We start from the raw sequence: 20,971 nt of genomic DNA on the forward strand, positions 1-20,971 counted from the left end.
TTGTTTGCAAATGAAAATCGTTTTTACATGGAAATCCAGTATTGGTTCAACATTAAAAAAAATGTTGAATACCATGACTAAAACCAACAAAATATCAATGTCATCAGTCGTCACTTTCCTAAGCGAAAGTGACGTTATATATCCAACCTATTTCAACCAAATATCAACCCCTTGTGACATTAGTAGCCACAGGGTAGACAAATGGCGTGCGAAACGTGCCGTTGTGCTAAATATCAGCACTCTCTGAACACTGATATATTATTTACTCGACCAGAATCGTAGTATGAAGACGAAACATTAATTGTGTGCTTGTAGGGATGCGTGTGTGGTGTTAAGAGCGATCGGACCGCTGCACTGCTGTGGGTAGCGATGCAACACACACGCGCGGCATGCTGACTGCAGCATGTTTATCTCTGCCCTGTGAGCTATCTTCATCAATTCTGTTGGCCCCAAGGCGACGCCAGCCGCCTTATTCCCCATGCATCAAGCACCAACCTGCCTCACCGCCAAGAGCAGCCGCAGATTTGTCAAAAGATGAGCCGCGCGCGTGAGAGAGAAAGAGAGGGGAAAAAACCTCTCAGGTGACAATAACGGCCGGCCAATATTTCATTAAAATGAAGTGCTCTGGCACAGTTTACACGGCCGCGAGAGAAACGCAGCAAGCGAGCCAGTGCGTGTAAAGCTCTTATCAGCTGGAGTTTTTCTTGCACGTTGCGTGTGAAGAAGGGGGTCAGGGGACACCGGCGGCTCCCGGGGGCCTCCTGGCCCGTCATTGATCAGTACGGAGCGTTTCCGAGAGAAAAATCCACAGTTTTTTTTCCGGAATAACAAGACGCATGGGCATTTCGCCGCCTGTTGTTTTCAGTCTTCTGTTCCCTAATCTAGTGAGCTGCCTACCTAGACAGCATTTTAAGGGATCATAGAAGATTACAAGTCAGATTCAATAGAAGCATCTCATGTGTATTTCACATACACATGAGCTATCCCAGAATGCATGGCTACAACCTTAGAAAAAATCTAATCTAAAAATCTAATTAAGAGATGCTATTTTTAAATGTATATTATTTAATAATTGCCAAAAAAAGCAAAAAAATAGTTATAATAAATCGAATTAAAATTAATATACCATATATTAATTTATTTTTAAATACACCCCACACACAAACATTGTTTTAATATTTTTGTATTAAAATAGAATATATATAATTATTTTAACATTATATATTAATCTAAAAAAATATTATTTTAATATTTACTGTATAACATAATTTATAATTACATTTTTATTGCAATATTATTATATTAATATATTAATACAATACATTCCACTTTGTATTAATATTAAATGTAGTATAATTATAAGTACATAATATAAGTATAATACATTAAATCTGCAGTGAATATTAATATCAAATTAATTAATATATAATAAAACAGTTCAATCTAATTAAAATGGAAATTATTATAATTTATTTGACTACTTTTAAAATAAATATTGCAATACACTGCACACACAAAAAAAAAATATATATATAATTTAGTTACATTAACTTAATTATATATTCTACTTTATATTAATATTAATGAATATTATTATAAAATAATCAATGAATTAATATAAATATATTTTAATGGCATAAATGTATTTATTAATACATATATATATATATATTAATATAATACATTCTACCTTATAGTAATATTAAATATATAATATAAAAGCTTCAGTAAAAATTATACTTTAAATTATAAATGAATTCATTAATTAATATAAGTATATTGACATATTCATATAACAAAATGTATTTTATATTAATATTAACATTTAATTTACTCAATATTTGTCTATGGACCTTGAGGTTCCAGTTGATTTAGGATGTTGACTTCTATGATGTAGACAAGTCAGCTCACTAGGTTTTGTGACAGAGTCACAGTATTTTCTTACCGGAAAGCAAGGCGACACGGGTCGCAGCCCGTCCAACTCTGTCTTGACCTTTGACCTCTTGTTGTTCAGGGGGTTTACAGTGCTGCTGACTGCAGAGTCGCCATTTGTGTTCTAAGGAACGAGGGAAGAAAAGAGAGAGCAGCAGTCAGTATGGAGATGCCACCGTCTGCAGTGAGCACATGTGATGTGAACGCAGCAGCGCTAAGCTGCGACGCTCGCCGCGGCCCAAAGTGCTGACAGAGTCAATGAGCGGTTTGGAAACGCTGTGAGGTCCTGCTCGCCTGAACGTGACAGCAGCTCAACCACAGAGAAACCTGCTCCTGATCAACACAGCTCTCGTCTACTGTCAGACGCCAGCAACATGTGCTCTCATAATGAGTGTGCAGCTTCAACTGTCTGCTCTAATAATAATCAGGCTGATTTTATTTATTTTAAATGTATTTCTTTTTTAACATTATTCACTTTTTCCTCGGCAAACACCTAATTTTCCCACATTCTCACTGTTATACGCTAGGGGATGAGTCTAGAAAGTGCCGATCAAAATCATAGACCAGGAAGACGCAGAAACGATCGAGCTTATATGTAAGCATATGCATATGAAAAATAATGCGAACACTAACACTAACCGTGTATAAATGAAAACTGTCTTATGTTACAGAGTGAAATGACGATCCAGAAAGTGTTCAAGGCCTGTGCAAGCTTTGGGATACTGATGGAAACCATCTACAGCCTCTTTACTTTGATAATATTACTGAATATGATCCAGATGTAGAATTAGATAAAAATGCGATTTTCTTTAATGAAAAACTTTTTTGAATGAAACCAACCTACATTCAAGTGTTGATAACAAACAATGCTTGAAGCTAGAATACAATGGATTTGTTTTGTTTAAAAGTAGAGGGTCTGATCTTTATTTTGATGTATTGCATGTTCAGATAGTTATACAACAATATATCCTGGGGACAATTCAATTTGAGTGAAAATCATCAAAACTGCTGGCGGGGAAAGAGTTAATGAATGAATAAAAGGTTAATATTATTATGTAATAAAATATTCTAATTTATAGTAAAATATTTGTTTACTCTTATGAATATATATATATATATATATATATATATATATATATATATATAATATATATATATGTATTATTTGAACACCACCTTTAATAATACATAATTTTATGTATAAAAGGTGCTATACAAACAATCATAATAATATATTATTTTAATTAATTAATTTTAATTAATTTATAAAATATTTTTATTATTATTACTATTACTGCTATTTATATCGCACCTTTTATATATAAACTCATTTTATAAATAAAATAAAATATTTAAATCTGTAATATAAATAAATAAACAATTAATGTATGAAAGGTGCTACACAAATATATTAATAATTTGCACAATTATTTGCACATAATTTATAATTTTATTAATAATATTATTATTTGTATAGCACCGTTTATACATAAAAGTAACATTAATAATAATAATAATAATATAAAATATAATAATTTAATACAATATTGATATATTAGTATTATTACTACTACTACTAATTATCTAATTACAATGTATAGAAGGTGCTATCCAAATACAATAATAATAATAATAATAAAATATTATATTATTAATAAAAATAATTATTGAACCAATGATGATATTTTCATTATTATTATTATTATTATTATTATGTATTTGTATAGCACATTTGGACATAAAATTAATATAAAAATAAATTCTAAAAAATATTTAATATAAAATAAAATTAAAATATATATATATTATATATATTATATATATATTATTATATATATATTACTATATAAAATGAAACTATTAAAAAGCATTGTAAGAAACTGACGAGGCTGATGAGTGTGATTGTGTTGTGAGGCGCTGGGGTACCTTGGTCTCGGGGTCGCTGGCGGCGGGCGTCTGCAGGGCGGAGAGGCTCAGCGGGTGTCTGCTGGAGAAGGTGGTTGACGGCTGGAGGAGCGGCGGCGTGTGTCCGAACGCACTGAGGCCTCTCTGCTGGCTCAACAGCTGCTGATACGCCACCGGATTGATGGAGTGTGGGAACGGGAACGACGGACTGCAGCAAAAAAAAAACACTAACATTCAATCCGATCTGTACCTGCAGTCTTGCCAGGGTTGCGGTTATTTGGGCTGGTTTTATAATGCGGCCGCCTGAAGTTTATCTATAGACTAATCAGTGACTTCAGGGGGTGCAAAAAAATCTAAATATTGATAAAATCTCCTTTAAAGTTGTTCAAATTAAGTTCCTAGCAATGCATATTACTAACAAAAAAATCAAGTTTTTATATATTTACAGTAGGAAATTTACTAAATATCTTCATAGAATCTTTACTTAATGTCCTAATGATTTTTGGCATAAAAGAAAAATCAATAATTTTGACCCATACAGTGTATTTTTGGCTATTGCTATAAATATATATATATATACAGCAACTTAAGACTGGTTTTGTGGTCCAGGGTCACCTTGACTATTAATTAAATTGTTAAAGTTTTATTAATTATTTCATTAGACACGATTTTTGATGATAAATTTGTATTAAATCATCAATTACAATATAAATAAAATGCACAAGAATTTCGGGAAATTTAAATGTATTTCACGGGGCCCTACATTAAAATTCAGCTTTATGAAAAAAAAGTTTACGATTTTATGAAAAAATCTAGTTATGTTTACTATTCATTCTCAAGGTCTAAAAACACATGGAAAACATTTCCTTCCATATTAATGGTAAATTAATATTGTGATAAATATCGATATCGTATGACATGGAATTTTTTTTTGTCATAATATTTCTGGCCATATTGCCCAGCCCTAATTTAAAATTGTATCATGAAAATGCTGAAAAATAAAAGAGGAAAATAAAATAAAATAAAATAAAATACAGATTAAATAATTAAATATGCACACAGTACATGTAAACAAGTCTTGCAAAAATTCAAAACATAGAATGAAAAAAATCGAAATGTTTGTTTTAAAATGCATTAATGGAATAAAGCTGCTATCAACTGTGGTTGGGGCCAAAAATTGGGCTAATTTTCATTCTTTCTGGGGTGGGATTTGAGTAAACCTTGGGCTGGGCAACCCTGTGTACCTGATGCCTCCGACGGACAGGTGCCCATAGGAGCTGCTGGCGGCCGAGCTGGAGCGAGAGTTGTTGATGTAGGCCACCAGAGAGTTGGGTGAGGTGCGGATCATGGTCTGCAGGTCGATGCTGGCGTCTGAGAGCGGAGAGATGGACAGAGCTCTCTTCCGGCTCAAGCGCGGCGTCAGACGAGGGCTGGGAAACCGTGACACTGTTGAGACATCAAATCAAAATAGATTTTACTCTCTTAAGAAATGTTTATTTTGCAATTCATCAATGCAAATTATTCAAAATATATATTTTTTTATCCATCGGAATTTGAAATCCAATTAATATCAATCGATCAATCAAAAATATTTAAAATATTACTTTAAATAGAATATGATGTTATAATATTTTTTAACATATTTAAAACAAAATATATATATTTTTTTACAATGTATAAAATGTATGAAATATTACTTTACAAATAAAAAAATATTTATTAAATTAATTTACGAATTAAAGTGCCCCTACAGATTGGCAATTTGTTAATACTGTATATGTGACCCTGGACCACAAAACCAGTTTTAAGTGTCAATTTTTCGAAATTGAGATTTATACACCATCTGAAAGCTTTCCATTGATGTATGGTTTGTTATGATCGGACAATATTTGGCTGAGATACAACTATTTGAAAATCTGGAATCTGAGGGAGCAAAAAAATCTAAATATTGAGAAAATCTCCTTTAAAGTTGTTCAAATGAAGTTCTTAGCAATGCATATTACTAATCAAAAATTAGGTTTTGATATATTTATGGTAAGACATTTACAAATGATCTTCATGGAACATGATGTTTACTTAATATCCTAATGATTTTTTGCCTAAAAAAAAAATCTATAATTTTTACCCACACAATGTATTGTTGGCTATTGCTACACATATACCCCAGCGACTTAAGACTGCTTTTGTGCTCCAGGGTCACATATTATTAATATAATGTTTTTTTTTATATTAATTAAAAATAAAAAAGTTAAAATATTATTTTTAACTATTAAAATATATATTTCTAATATGTACAAATAAAACATTATTGAATTAATTATTTAATCATTAAAGTTCCCTTATAGTTACTTTGGTAATATTGTGGGTAAAAAAAAAGAAATCTACATTTATTTTACTTTCGTAATAAATGTTTATTGTGCAATTCATCAATGCAAATTATTCAGGATTTGAAATCCAATCAATATCAACCAGTCAATACAAATATTTGAAATATTACAGTTTTATAATATGACTTAAAAATGATTTTAAATTATTATTTAAAAAATATATTTAAAATATTATTTACAAACAAATATAACTTACAAATAAAAACAACTATTAAAAATAAATATTAAATAGTATCTAATAATTTAATTAAAGTGCTCATACAGGTACTTTTGCTTTGGTAATATCGTGTGTAAATTGTAAATTTTATTTTACTATATTAATAACTGTTTATTATACAATTCGTTAACACAAATATATATTTCCCTATATATATATATATATATATATCAAACAGCTAACATGAACAGCAGTTTACCATCTGATCAGGTGATCAATACTTCTGTTTGATTCTCTTTCTCTCACTCAGGCGAATCTCAGTGTCATTTCCAGTTTTGCCCAACGGTGAGCTATTTCAGGAACCGTGTGTGTGTGTGTGTGTGTGTGTGTGTGTGAGGCACAACTGCATGATCGATGCTCTCACACACCCTCTGCGACTCACGGCTCCGCAGGAAAGAGCCGGATCCCATCAATAAGTGCTCAAGACTGATTCCTGGCCACGGCAAACAGAATATACTGTACGCAGATAACGAGACTTCACTGGGAACCTGGCGTCACTCCAATATTACACAGATAGTGAAGATTTCATAACAAACTTTATGAAAAAACCAAAAGGCACCAGTTTTGGGATAGTGGGATAGTATCCGTTTCTTTCTGTATCTTCGCAAATCACTGTTTTGAGCACACAGTTTTTTTTTTGGCAAACTGTGCAAGAAAATGATCTTAAAGTTCACTAATACGTAGTAATAAAATGAAATGTTATATTTTAAACATCATTCTAGAAAATTATTTTAAGAATATTCTTTAAAAATAATGTTTTTTAATAAAATATTGTATTTTTTACAATAATACACAATTTAAATAAATAACTAAAAACATTGCATAAAATATTTAACATGTTTTAGTTAAAATATTAAGTAAAATATATTTAAAAAAAAAAAAAAAAAAGAATTTGAAAAGTGTCACAAATTGAGTTTAAAGTGACTCGTTGCGTTCAAGGCCGAACGGGATTAGTGAAAAAACAAAGCGGTTAGGTGAACTGTCTTAATCCTCTCCATCTCAAACTCAGCATGACCTCATTTTGATTTGATTTGGGATAATTAATCCTTCCCAATAAATTACCGTAATTACCCAGATAACAATCAAACTATTGCAGACTTGACTTTGTTTAATGAGGGTAATTTACAGAACCGATTCTGGCTCGAAAAGGAATGTGTGTGAATAATAAGTGCGGTGTTTGCGTGTTTACGGCTCACAATCATCTTAGTAACATCAACTGGGATTCAAAACACTTTCTGAGAGATACAGTTATCATCAAATGTCTGCACCGTTAAACCGGACGTCTCATTATTCAGGTAGCTAGCTTGCTAACTTGTGTAGAGTATGTTTCAGACTTATCTGTGTGTTATTTCAGTGGAGAATTACTGAGACAACTGCAGCGAACTCAACAGGTGCAAAGCATTACACCCGGTGTGTGTGTGTGTGTGTGTGTGTGATTAGAGGTCGTATCCAGAGACTCTGGCAACCGGATGTGCATATAATGATTTCATCACGTGCTGTGCCAACACAAGCAGGATTACACAAATCATTTCTTTGTGTGTGCATGGACTGGTTTCCCACAGACCGCAGCGCTAATAAATAATCCCTCAGCTATGTTGCCGTGAGGGTCATTACTCTTAGCATGAGCTAATGGTTTGCTGTCATGTTCAGGCATGGGTCGGAGCTCCTAACACATCTTTAGCGCTAAGAGCCGCCTCAGGACCCAAATCCAGAGAGAACAGATGCTAAAAATATAAAAGGCCAAGAAAACCAAACATAAAACTCACAACATCAATGTCTTACTGGAGCTACTGATCTGTGACCGAATGTGGATTTGGACTCGTTCTGGTGGAATTTGCATTATCATAATGGCCAAACGTATCAGGAGCGCTCAGCGATGGCAGCGACATTTGTCTCTGTTACACCTTCACCTCAGCAGAAATTAATTTTTTTCCCCCGTATAGAGGACAGATTTGCTTTCAGATACATATTACACACATTTGAGTATGCAGTAAGCCACAGAATTGCATTCTGATACCATGCACCAAGCGTTCGCATTTAGCTAAATTCATACAAACAAATGTGAGTTTTTGGAGGTGACAATGTTCAAAATTCACAAAATTAGGCACACATGCACACCAGGACGATATCAGATTGAACACCAAATTTGAGCAATTTCCAACTCTAGGTGGCGCTACAACAACAACAAAAAATAAATCTGAAAACTGTAACCGCAATCAAGTTTACCCCAAAATTACTTAACCTCAGCAGAAATGAACTTATGATAGTGATCTCACCACCCCATAGAGGACAGACCTACTTTTAGATACATACTACACACATTTGAGTATGAGTATATATAAGTCATATAATCGTGTTTCGATTGCATGCACCAAGCGTTCGCATGTAGCTAAATTCATATGAACAAATATGGGTTTTTACACCAATTACAAGCAATTGCACACCAATTACAAGCAATTTCCGCCGCTATAACTTGAAAAAAAGTGTCAATGCGATTAATTTTATCCCAAAATTTACCACAAAAACAACTGTATCTGCAACATCCACAGAACCTTATGCTGAATTTTTCCAATTGTGATAATGTTCTCCACTTTACTAATCTGTTTGGATCTAATTATTGCTGCTAATTGCAATATTTTTGCTGGTTCCACCAACTCTTGCTGCTCCATTGTTTATACAGTTAGTGTACCTTTGGGCTAATCATGACTGGCATATAACCATGGAAAATCTGGTGTTTTTAAACTCCAAAGTTGCCTTTACAACCTTCTAGCTGGCTTTGCTTGACTTATCATATCTCTCATTCTCTTTCTATCTGTGTTTGTAACTAACTCACGCTGTTTCCCGTCAAAGCGCGGGACACGCTCCACCATCAGCGTCCAAACACATCTGCGTAAAAGCTGTCGGGAAGCATCAGCGGCTCCGGACGGGACGCAGATCAAAGCCAGACAGAGTTAGCACAGCTAAATGAGCTATTCATTCATGTTGCTTCAGCAAAGCCCAAGATCTGCGCACACACACGCCTGGATGTTATGCTAAAGAGAGAGAGCAGTGTTTGTTTTTCAGCTCGGGTTGTTTGAAGGAGACAAATGTTAGTTATATACAGAGCCAGAGACCTACTGTATATCACCATGTGTTTGTTTGAAATAACACCTCTGTCTCTCTGTGGAATATTTGTCACAGCGGCTCGTCATGGTATTTTCACTCTGACTGATTCACAGAAGAGACAGTTAAATAAACGCAACATAATCCACCTGTTAATAATGTGATGCTTCAGTGACTCTGATTCAGATGCAAAGAAATTCCAAAAGCACAAATGTTCTGACAAATGTTCTTTACAATACCTCTAACTGACCAGGCGTGAAGTGATGATTCATCTGTCCATCAACACTGAACGACAAAACATAAAAACAGCCAATCTCATCATATTTGATGCTTAATGTTTAATGAGGAGCCAGATTTTGGACTAATGAAATGTCAAAAGGGGCGGAGCTATCCAGTGCAACACGCATTAAATAGAAATCAAACAAACTACTAATTGCTCGGTCACTCATCACTTGGTCGGTTAAGGCGAAATACTTGAAATACATTTTTTTAAATGAAATTTCATAACCAGCTCCAGCTTCACTATCTTGAAATTTATAGCTTGTTTTACTAAATGAGCAGTTATGGACCATTTGGGCCACTGCAATATTCTCCCCACAGGAATCTATCTGTCCTAAACAGGGTAACTAAAACAAAAAAAAGGTTTTGAAATAAAATTAAACCAAAGATTTTTTTTTCAGCTAGTTGCCAAATAGTTACTAAAATAATTAAAACTGAAATAAAAATGAATAAAAACTATATAGATATATTTAAAAATCTAAAACAAATATAAATGACAAAATACATCAAAATGACAAAAACTAAAATGAACACAGAAAATGTATAATAAATTCTAAATATTAATAAAACATTTTAGCTTTAGAATAAAAGTGAATAAAAACTGTGTAGACATGTTTTTTAAAAACAACAAAATTACCAAATCTTTAACTAAAATTAAAATGACAACAGAAAATATGAAAATAAAACAAAATTAAAATATTAATAAAAACTATAGCATAACTAGTATTTTTAGTTCTATTTAAGCTTATATAACTAAAACTATAATTGATATAAAATTATTAACATATACATAAAACAATAATTAAAATGACCAAATCTAAACAAAATTAAGCTTTAACCGAAATTAAAATGAAAACAGAAAATATAAAAATAAAAACTAATTCAAAATAGTAATAAAAACTGTAACAGTACTAGTTCTATTTTTAGTTCTATTTAAGCTTAAAAACTAAAATAACAAAAACTAAACCTGATATAAAAATGAATAAAAACTATAAAGATACATAAAAAATAATGAATTGACAAAATTACTAAAACTTTAACTCAAATGAAAATGAGAACAGAAAATTTATAAATAAAACATTCCCCTTTTAAGGCAATTTAGGAAGCGCTGGATGACAGAAAGCTTCCTTCAAGAGGAGAAATAACACAGAAACATCTGGCGTGTGAAGCATCCTGCCAGTGTTTGGACAGCATCAGCTGCAAGCGGATGCTGAACATGAGAGTTTATTTATTGTACTGTCTGCCGGTGTAAGAATCTTAGAGAAATGTGTGTTTAAAAAGTCCTTTGAAGTATTATCCTGGAAAGACGCTTTGAATAAATGGAGACGGAAATAGAAACAAACGTGCATTCTCTTAGCACAACAAATATCATGCATTTTAACAGTTATATACAGACAAACACACCCTGTAAAAAAAACATCTGTAAAATCTATGGTAAAAAACCCGCAGCTGTGGTTGTCAGAATTTTATCGTAAAAAATATGGTAGCAGCATTTTAGGTTTTAAGCTTTATTTAAATTGACATACAGTTAAATACCGTAATTTCATTAACTGATATAATATTAATATACCAACCTTTTACAGTACTGAAATCTGTTTTGAACCTTTGTAATACATGATAACCACCAAAAGTAGGTGTTGACGAGAGTCACATGATGAACCAAAGCTCATCACAAGCAGCTTGAAGGTGCACAGTGTCATTGACACAAACACTAATCACCATCATGGAAACACACATGAAACTGAGATAATGCAATAAACATTGATTTAACAACATTAGGTGTAACATACAACCCTAATGTACAAAACTGATAAGAAAAAAATTAAGAAATGCACTGATTTTAACAATTTTTTTTTTAAATGTAATTCTGGGAATGTCAGTTTACGGTTATTCACTGTAAATTAAACTTTTTCCACTTTCAAAAATGGTATACTACCGCAAAATTACATGCAATGTCCAATACAGTTCTTCACCGTATATAGTAGGGGAACTTACCGTTAACCATTTAACAGGTGTTTGCTGTAGCATTTTTACAGTCTTTTACCGTTAAATTCACGGCCATTTTTTATAGCATGTCTGTGTGTCTCTGGAACTCACCGTCCACCGGAGTGAAGTATTCGGGCAAATGAGCCGCGGCTCCAGCACTCTGCATCAACAGCTCTCCGTACGGGTTTCTGTGGCCCGTCATCAGGTGGTAATAATCCGCCGGGGTCGCGCCGGGAGGTGGAGGGGGCAAACCGAACAAAGCTCGCTCCTTCAGATGCTCGTGAGCCACTGCCATGAGCACAGAGAGACAGAAGAGAGAGTTAAAGAGGCATGGAAACTGGACTAAATCTCCAGGATAATCACAAGTATGAGCTCATTAACATAAGACCCCCCCACATTTGCATTATACACCTCCTCAGTTTTCAGAAACTGATGAAAAACTGTATGAGTTATGCCATGTATGCAGAACAGTGCTATTTTAGTATTATTTATATAACATTACAGTATTATATACTATAATAATATTCTTTTTTGATATTTTGAATTGTAATTTTAGGATTATAATTAAGTTTAAATTTTATTATGGGCTTTTGTCATTTTTATTAACTTTTTAAAAATAATATTAATATTAATTAATTAATGTTAGCTTTAATATATTTAAAGTTTTAGTTTGAGTAATTGTAGTACTATATTTAGTATTCAGGGTTATTATAGTTAACTAACTAAAACTGATTAATTGAAATTCTAGCCATTAAAGTAAATAAATAAATGTCAAGTTGTTGCCAAGGCAACATTTTAGTTAAACTTAATGTACTAAAATAACTAAAATAAAAATGAATAAAACTATATAAACATTTTTAAAAACGAACAACAACAAAATAAAATTACTAAAACTTTAAAATTAACATGACAACTGAAAATACATGAATAAAAACAAATTTACAATATTTATAAAAACTAATACACAATAACAGTATCTCAATGTAATTTTACATCTTTTAGTAATTTTGTTATGTGCTTTTGTTATTATTTCTTTTCTATTTTAAGCTTTAGCTTTACTTTTTAGTACTATTTAAGCTTAAAGCAAATCTAGAAATGTTGCACTAACTGAAAAGAATTGAAAGATAAAGTTTATCTATTATTTCACGTTTATTTCAATGAACAAAAATGATTTTTAATAGTTTTGGTTAAAAACACTGATGCAGGGTCAGCCAATCAGAACAGACATCATTTGCATATAATCTTAAAGGTGCGATAGAAAAATAGCCTTATATATAATATATGGTGGAAAATGATCATTAAAAAATAAAAAATGTCAGTTTTGGTGCAAGAAACATTAACCACATTATAAGTGAAGCTCTACAGTCTCAGCCCACAGGCGTGAGGTCAAGGGCCCTACAGTAAGAACATGTTGACATTTGCACCTACTAAACGTCTTATAAAAGTGTCAGCAGCAATCAGAGACACAGTTTAACATGTTTAATGCTGAAGAACAGATTACAAGCGCTTAAGAAATACAGAAATACGCTCCATGTAAGCATGCAAACGCAGTGAATGCTGGTTAATGCACTGCAAGTGTGTCATATAACACCTTTTGAGGATCACCCAGAATGCACTGGGCACTTGAATCAAAGGAACAACAAAGTGGTCCCTTATTAAAAAGAAATTAATCCGCCTCTCCTTCACTATAGAAATAACTCCCTCTGCCAAAGAACACAATCAGAAAGCGTCCTGGATTCTCTCCCAAAGCCTTTCATTTCTATATATTCTCAGTTGAAAAACAAACACGCTGTTAAAGTACGAGCCAGCGCTAACGGCGGGTCTGCGGCAGGCTGAAAGCGGGTCAGATGCATCTGGAAAGCGTTCAAGGCCACGTCTACCCGTCCACACTCGCTCGGGCTCAAATAGCCCCATTTCTCTTTTTCGTGGCTTTTTTACGTCTTTATCGCTGTCGGGATCTGCTGCACGCTGCTTATTTAAGTTTAAAGGTGCAAACACATTACGGCTGACAGACTGTGAAGCGTGATTTATATGTCACTCTGTCGGCCTGTAATTGTAATTCAGCTCTGAGGAGAGGCCTGTCGTCGCTTCGGGACGGAATCAGGAAATTCTGCCTCGTATTCATTTCCAGAACGTCCCTCGAAGGGCAAATCGCAGGACGGGAAAGTTTCACGTGTTTGACAATTCACGGCAATGCATTTGCAAGTGGCCAAACCCAAATATATACACACATACTCAAACAAAACAGCAGCTTTCAAAATTACAATCATTAGAAGTGAAGTTTTGAAATGCTGAATTTGCAAACCCTCAGCTGAGGCTCAAATAACGCCGATCTGCTTCAGACCAACCACAGGAAAGACTAGTTTGGGGTCAGTAAGCTTTTTTTTTTGAGAGAGAGAGTTAATGTCTTTTATGCTCACAAAGGTTGCATTTATTTGACAAAAATACTATAAAAATTGTCAAATATTATTAGAATTTCAAATAACTGTTTTCTATGTGAATATGTGTTCAAATATAATTTATTTCTGTGATGCACAAAATATTAAATAAAAACAAAATAATTATTACTAAATATTATAATTAGTAATATTTCTCTGTAAAAAAACATAAAAATAAAAAGTTGAGTATTTAAGAAAAATAATGAAGTGATGAAAAGCGAGTGCTGTGCTGGAGTTTGACTGACCGTCGGCTGGACTCAGTCCTCGCGCCGCGGAGATCATGGACAGTGTGGGGCTGCCGTGCGCCGAGCGAAGGTAATGCTCCATGTGTGGAGAGACGTAAGAGTGTGGCGGGAGGAAGCTGGACTCGCCGGCCGCTCCCGGAGACAGACTGATCAGAGAGATGTCAGAGATCACCGGACTGCCTGCCAAACCTGCAGGACTGGAGAGAAAACACACATTCACCAGAAAATCTGAGACAGAATGAACTGAAAATCAGCTTCGGAGATTTAATCAACCTGTTCTGAGAGTTAAAGATTGTCGTTTCACAAGCTTTTCTTCTAATGAAAGTCAATACCTTCATAACGCCTCTTCTCCTCTTTCATAGTGCAAAAAGGTTGTGGGGCTGCATGATTCGAGGAAAAAATTTTATTGCATTTTTTCAGATTGAAATTGGGATTACGATGGCAAATGTGATAATGTATTATTATTATTTTATAGCCATATTGGTACACAATCACAATATTTTTGCATTTTAATTTTATTTGCATTCAATTAAATTAAATTTTACACACACATTTAAAAAATTGCACATTTTAAAACTTACTATTATTATAATGTTTTATTTTAAGTGGAACACTACAGACGAGGATCAGATTTTTCTCCTAAAATTTTAAATTGTAATCACAATTTTTATCAGAAAAATCACACTTAAATTTTAATGGCAATTAAAACTTTTATCAGAAAAAAAAAATCGCAGTTAGATAATAAAAATAATAATTATTACTAAATAAAAAATTATAAATATTACTAAATATTATTATATAATAATATTTGAATGTAAAATAAAATATAAGAGTATTTAAGAAAAATAATATACTACTACTACTACTACTACTACTACTAATAATAATAATAATTTTAGTTTGTAATACAACTTTACAATTACAATACAAATATTTATGGCTGTCTTAATTTCTTCATTTTTAAAAGTTAACCTGCTGAACTTTTATTTTGACAAAAAACTAAAAAACTAGAGACTAAAAAAGCTTCTCTTTTGTTTATAAACGCTTCTCAATACAATTTTGGAAAGATGGTTGTTGCATGCTCTGAAATGTGCAAAGCATATGTTTATTTAATTAAACCACTGGTTTTTGCGCTTTGATACCTGCACTAAGCCACATTGTGATTTTGGTTTTATTTGGACAGATGGTGCAGCTCTAGTTGGTGATATTAGCTGGAGAAGCATGAACCTCTGAGATCATTTCTATGCGAGTGCTGAACATTTCATCTACTGTATTCACTTTGCAGATCTTTAAGCGGGTTTGTTTGTTCCTGTCAAACACATTCATACACGATGTTCACATTATTCAATGTTTGACACAGAGGGTCTGCCATAACTAATATTCCTGAGGTTTGTGCTGGACTCGTCTGAGGTGTGATGGGAAAAACACCAAACTCTTGAACACAATCCAGACCGCTTTCAATCCACAGACGCACTTTCATTTGCTCTATTTTCCATCTCTCCTTCAAGGAAACTTCACGCTGGAGTTGAGGATCATTTCACTTTAAGCTCTTGATGATTTCTGATGATTCCCAGACGGGACAATAAAGCAGTGGGACATTTGTTCTGAAGAAAAGTCTTACTCAAATTTAACCACATGCCAAACGTTTGAGGATGATGACATTAAAATCCATTACTATATATATATATATATATATATATATATATATATATATATATATATATATATATATATATATATATATATAATTTATTTTTTTTCAAATGGAAGTGTTACAAATAAATAGAATGTATAATAAAATATATAATTAAAAAGTTTATTATCCACAAAAACTCTCTTTATGCTCTTATAATATTATTTTTAAATTTAAAAGTCATAAATTATATACAACCCGAACTCCGGAAATGTGGGGACGTTTTTTAAATTTGAATAAAATGAAAACTAAAAGACTTTCAAATCACATGAGCCAATATTTTATTCACATTAGAAAATAGATAACATAACAAATGTTTAAACGGAGAAATTTTACACTTTTATCCACTAAATGAACTCTGCTAAAGGTCTCAAAAAAGATGGCACACGGGCAACAAAGGGCTGAAAAAGGAAGACATTTTTAAAATTCAGGTCTGCAACGCGATTAGCTTTAAAAGGGATGTCTTAGAGAGGCAGAATCTCTCAGAAGTAAAGATGGGCAAAGGCTCTCCAATCTGTGAAAGAGTGCGTAAAAAGATTGTGGAATACTTTAAAAACAACGTTCCTCAACTTCAAATTGCAAAGGCTTTGCAAATCTCATCATCTACAGTGCATTACATCATCAAAAGATTCAGAGAAACTGGAATCTCTGTGCGTAAGGGACAAGGCCGAAGACCTTTGTTGGATGCCCATGGTTGGACCCACAGACGACACTGCATCACTCATTGGCATGATTTTGTCATTGACATACTAAATGGGCCCAGGAATACTTCCAGAAACCACTGTCGGTAAACACAATCCGCCGTGCCATCTGCAGATGCCAACTAAAGCTCTATCATGCAAAAAGGAAGCCATATGTGAACATGGCCCAGAAGCGCCGTCATGTCCTGTGGACCAAGGCTCATTTAAAATGGACTGTTTCAAAGTGGAAAAGTGTTCTATGGTCAGACTGACGCCATGTCCTCCGAGCTAAAGAGGAGGGAGACCTTCCAACGTGTCATCAGTGTTCAGTTCAAAAGCCAGCATCTCTGATGGTATGGGGGTGCATAAGTGCATACAGTATGGGCAGCTTGCATGTTTTGAAAGGCACTATGAATGCTGAAAGGTATATAAAGGTTTTAGAGCAACTCCCCTCCAGACGACGTGTATTTCAGCAGGACAATGCAAAACCACATACTGCAGCTATTACAACAGCATGGCTTCGTAGTAGAAGAGTCTGGGTGCTGAATTGGCCTGCAGTCCAGATCTTTCACCTATAGAGAACATTTGGCGCATCATTAAACGAAAAATACATCAAAGACAACCACAAACTCTTCAGCAGCTGGAAATCTATATCAGGCAAGAATGGGACCAAATTCCAACACCAAAACTCCAGAAACTCATAACCTCGATGCCCAGACATCTTCAAACTGTTTTGAAAAGAAGAGGGGATGCTACACCGTGGTAAACATGCCCCCGTCTGACCATAATCAAACATCTCCATCTTCTCAAAATAAAGCTGAAAAACTGCAAACAGTGAACATGTATGTATATCAGACACATGCATACTTAATACTGGCCTCTCTCAAAAGACACAGCCCGGGGCGGCGCTTAAATAAGTAATGTAATATTCAGATTTAACATGCTTAGCCTGTGGAGTGATTCTCATTTTCATAGCAAGAACAACAAAGACGGGAACTGAAACATGGCCTGCTCTGCACCAGGGGATTGTGGGACCTCGAGAGCCTCTTTCACACCTCCACCCTCCTGCAGAGAGCCGGGGCTTCAGGCTCCCAGAATGCAGCGGGGCAACGGCGCTGATGGACGATTGGAGCCAGAATCCAGTAAATCTTGAGTCCTGAGGCTCCAAACGCAGCCAGATCTGATGGACCACTCAGAGCTTCAACTCAAATCACTCATTCACCTCATACACATAGTGTTCACTATATGTGTCCCTGGACCATAAAAGCAGTCATAAGTAGCACAGGTATATTTGTTACAATAGCCAACAATACACTGTATGGGTCAAAGTTATCAATTTTTCTTTTATGCCAAAAATCATTAGGATATTAAGTAAAGATCATGTTCCATGAAGATATTTTGTACATTTCCTACCGTAAACATATCTAAACTTAGTTTTTGATCAGTAATATGTATTGCTAATAACTTCATTTGAACAACTTTAAAGGAGATTTTCTCAATATTTAGATTTTATTTGCACCCTCAGATTCCAGATTTTCAAATATTTGTATCTCAGCCAAATATTGCCCTATCCTAACAAACTATACATCAATGGAAAACTTATTTATAAATCTATAACTAAATAAAAAAGGGACCCTTATGACTGGTTTTGTGGTCCAGGGTCACATATGAGGAACGAGGGAATTCAGTCACAAATGTAAGTATTTAGACAGGAGCAAATAGGGTTTACATAGAAGTTAGTTTATTGTAATCTTTTTGTAATTATGAAAAAAATTATATAATGAAAAATATATATTTTTTAAATATTATTCTAAATACATTTACATTTTGTATGTACTACTGTATGTACATTTCCAAACATTAATTTTGCCATTAATTGTAATAATCCAGTGAGATTTTAGTGCTCCACACAGAGATCTGATCTGATCATCATCCAGTCTGTCTGGAACGACATGAAGAAACAGAACAAACTGAGACAAACTAAATCCAGAAGAACTGTGGCAACGTCTCCAAGATGCTTCAAGAAAGCTCCTGCAAAGCTCTTGAGAAACTCTGCTCAAGTGCACTGAGGGCAAAAAGGATTCTCACACCCAATGCTGATTTAATTTAGTTAATAGAAGTTAATTGATAGAGAAAATCTATTTATGATGTTATTTTTGACAGCATCCTCATTCTACAGCATTTTTGCACAAGTGCCTAAAACTTTGAACAGTATTGTAGCTTTGCAGGAGGTTTCTTGAAGCGTCTTGGAGACACAGTTCTTCTGGATTTAGTCTTGTTCTGTTTCTTCATGTCATTCCAGACAGACTGATGATGATCAGATCAGATCTCTGAGTGGAGCACAAAAATCTCACTGGATTATTACAATTAATGGCAAAATGAATGTTTGGAAATGTAAATTGATATTTCCTACCGACACATACAGCAAAAGATAGAAATAACTGAATTAAAACCATTTTAGCTGCTAAAAATGCTAGTGTTCTAACAATTATATATATTATTTCTATGCATGTTTAAAATATTTCAAATAGACAATACATAAATGTATTATAATCAAATATTTTCATAAAAATAAAAACTTTAGGCATTATTCCATTTTCTGTTTTGAAATATGGTTGTAATTGTTTAAATATTGCTTTAATGTAAAGTTTTAAAATGCTTTAATTTTGCTATTTTTTTAATCAATTAATAAACATTTTAGAAATATTTTTTAATATAATTTATTTTAATTGAAACCTCATAATTTGGACAACACTAAATAAAATGTGCACTAAATAAGCAACAGGGAGTGATTTTTGGACTGCCGTCCTTATTTATGGTGTGACACATTCACTTTTTTGGCTGTGATTTGATTAGCACCTTTGCATAAAGACGATAGCAAATACCTGTTATCTTCCTGCCATAACAGCGAGAAAGCATAATCACAGCACATAAATACACACTCATTCCCTCAATTAATCTGCCATAATATTGTCCTGAGTAATAAAAGCATCACATGAGTGTGTTTGAGTCCCGTCACGAGGCTATTGTTTGTGTGGAGCAGCAGATGGGCAGAGCACCTGTTTCCAGAGCGTGCCAGGCTGTCAGGTGCCCTCATGCTGGCATTACTGAGCGCTTTAGGTGATGGAGACGTGCATTCACACGCGCCGCGGGACCCCAGAGCTTCACATACACATGCACTCTCCAACATCCCTAACATTTCTCCACATTCAGTGCTGACAGTCTGCTGCTTCTCAGTGTTTCTCCTGAGAAGTAGAGCACAGAAATCTCAGTATTTCAATTACAGTGTATATGTCCAGAAGTTTGTACAGTATGTAAGCATTTGAAAACTACTGTACACTGATGTACTAGTGGCTGTATCTGTGTGTGTTTGTGTGTGCGGTGCCAGTGATGAATTGCTCTATGACAGGAACTCGTCTCTACCTGGGGGCTGATACTCCGATTTAGATAAATCACATTTCTGCCATAGAGCCACAGCGTGCATGCGCACACACACACACACACACACACACCCCAAACTCTCACAGAACAAACAATACTTCCTCACATACAAACACAAGCAGAGGACAGCGACCTACATACTGTACTAACACTGCTCCAGATGACTGATGCTTCACGTCACACCTCAACAGAGAAAACCTGACGCCCGATTTTAGTCTCACACCAGCTGACTGACACCTAAACCAATCAAACACTGTTTATGATGTTTAGAGATGAGAAAATCAGAAATCAGACATAATTAGAGCTGAATGACCAGGTGTGCTCAAGAGTATCATGTTTATTTGCTACTACATGTCTTACAACTTTGAATCTTCTTTAATGATCAGTCTCTCTCTCTTTCCCTATTAAAAAAAACATCTATCTAAAACTATATTACTATAATATATATTCTATATATATAATATTATTAATATAAATTATTGTCCAATTTTAAGTGAAGTTTAGAGCTGATTAGCAAAAAATAAAACAAAACCCAATATTCTAAAAAAAATATTATTATTAATAATATTATATGGTACATGTAATATATCAGTAATATGTATCATTCTGTAATATAAATAATTACATTTACCATATTATTAATATAAAAATCATAGTCCAACTTTA

At 33.8% G+C, this 20,971-nt stretch overlaps 1 protein-coding gene across 2 annotated transcripts in view; it reads right to left on the reverse strand.

Moving 5' to 3' along the window:
* The window catches only part of LOC306855090 (zinc finger protein GLI2-like), a 93,175-nt gene that overhangs the window by 12,900 nt on the left and 59,304 nt on the right, over positions 1–20,971 (reverse strand). For both annotated transcript variants that reach the window (XM_079393539.1, XM_079393538.1), the window contains exons 4-8: positions 14,492–14,688; positions 11,920–12,096; positions 5,082–5,283; positions 3,859–4,045; positions 1,946–2,056 (exon numbers count right to left, since the gene is read on the reverse strand). In XM_079393539.1, the coding sequence (XP_079249665.1) occupies positions 1,946–2,056; positions 3,859–4,045; positions 5,082–5,283; positions 11,920–12,096; positions 14,492–14,688 (874 nt within the window). The remainder of the gene's footprint in view (positions 1–1,945; positions 2,057–3,858; positions 4,046–5,081; positions 5,284–11,919; positions 12,097–14,491; positions 14,689–20,971) is intronic.

This window comes from Barbus barbus (assembly GCF_936440315.1).
Source record: "Barbus barbus genome assembly, chromosome: 35".
In the NCBI taxonomy this organism is placed as follows: domain Eukaryota; kingdom Metazoa; phylum Chordata; class Actinopteri; order Cypriniformes; family Cyprinidae; genus Barbus; species Barbus barbus.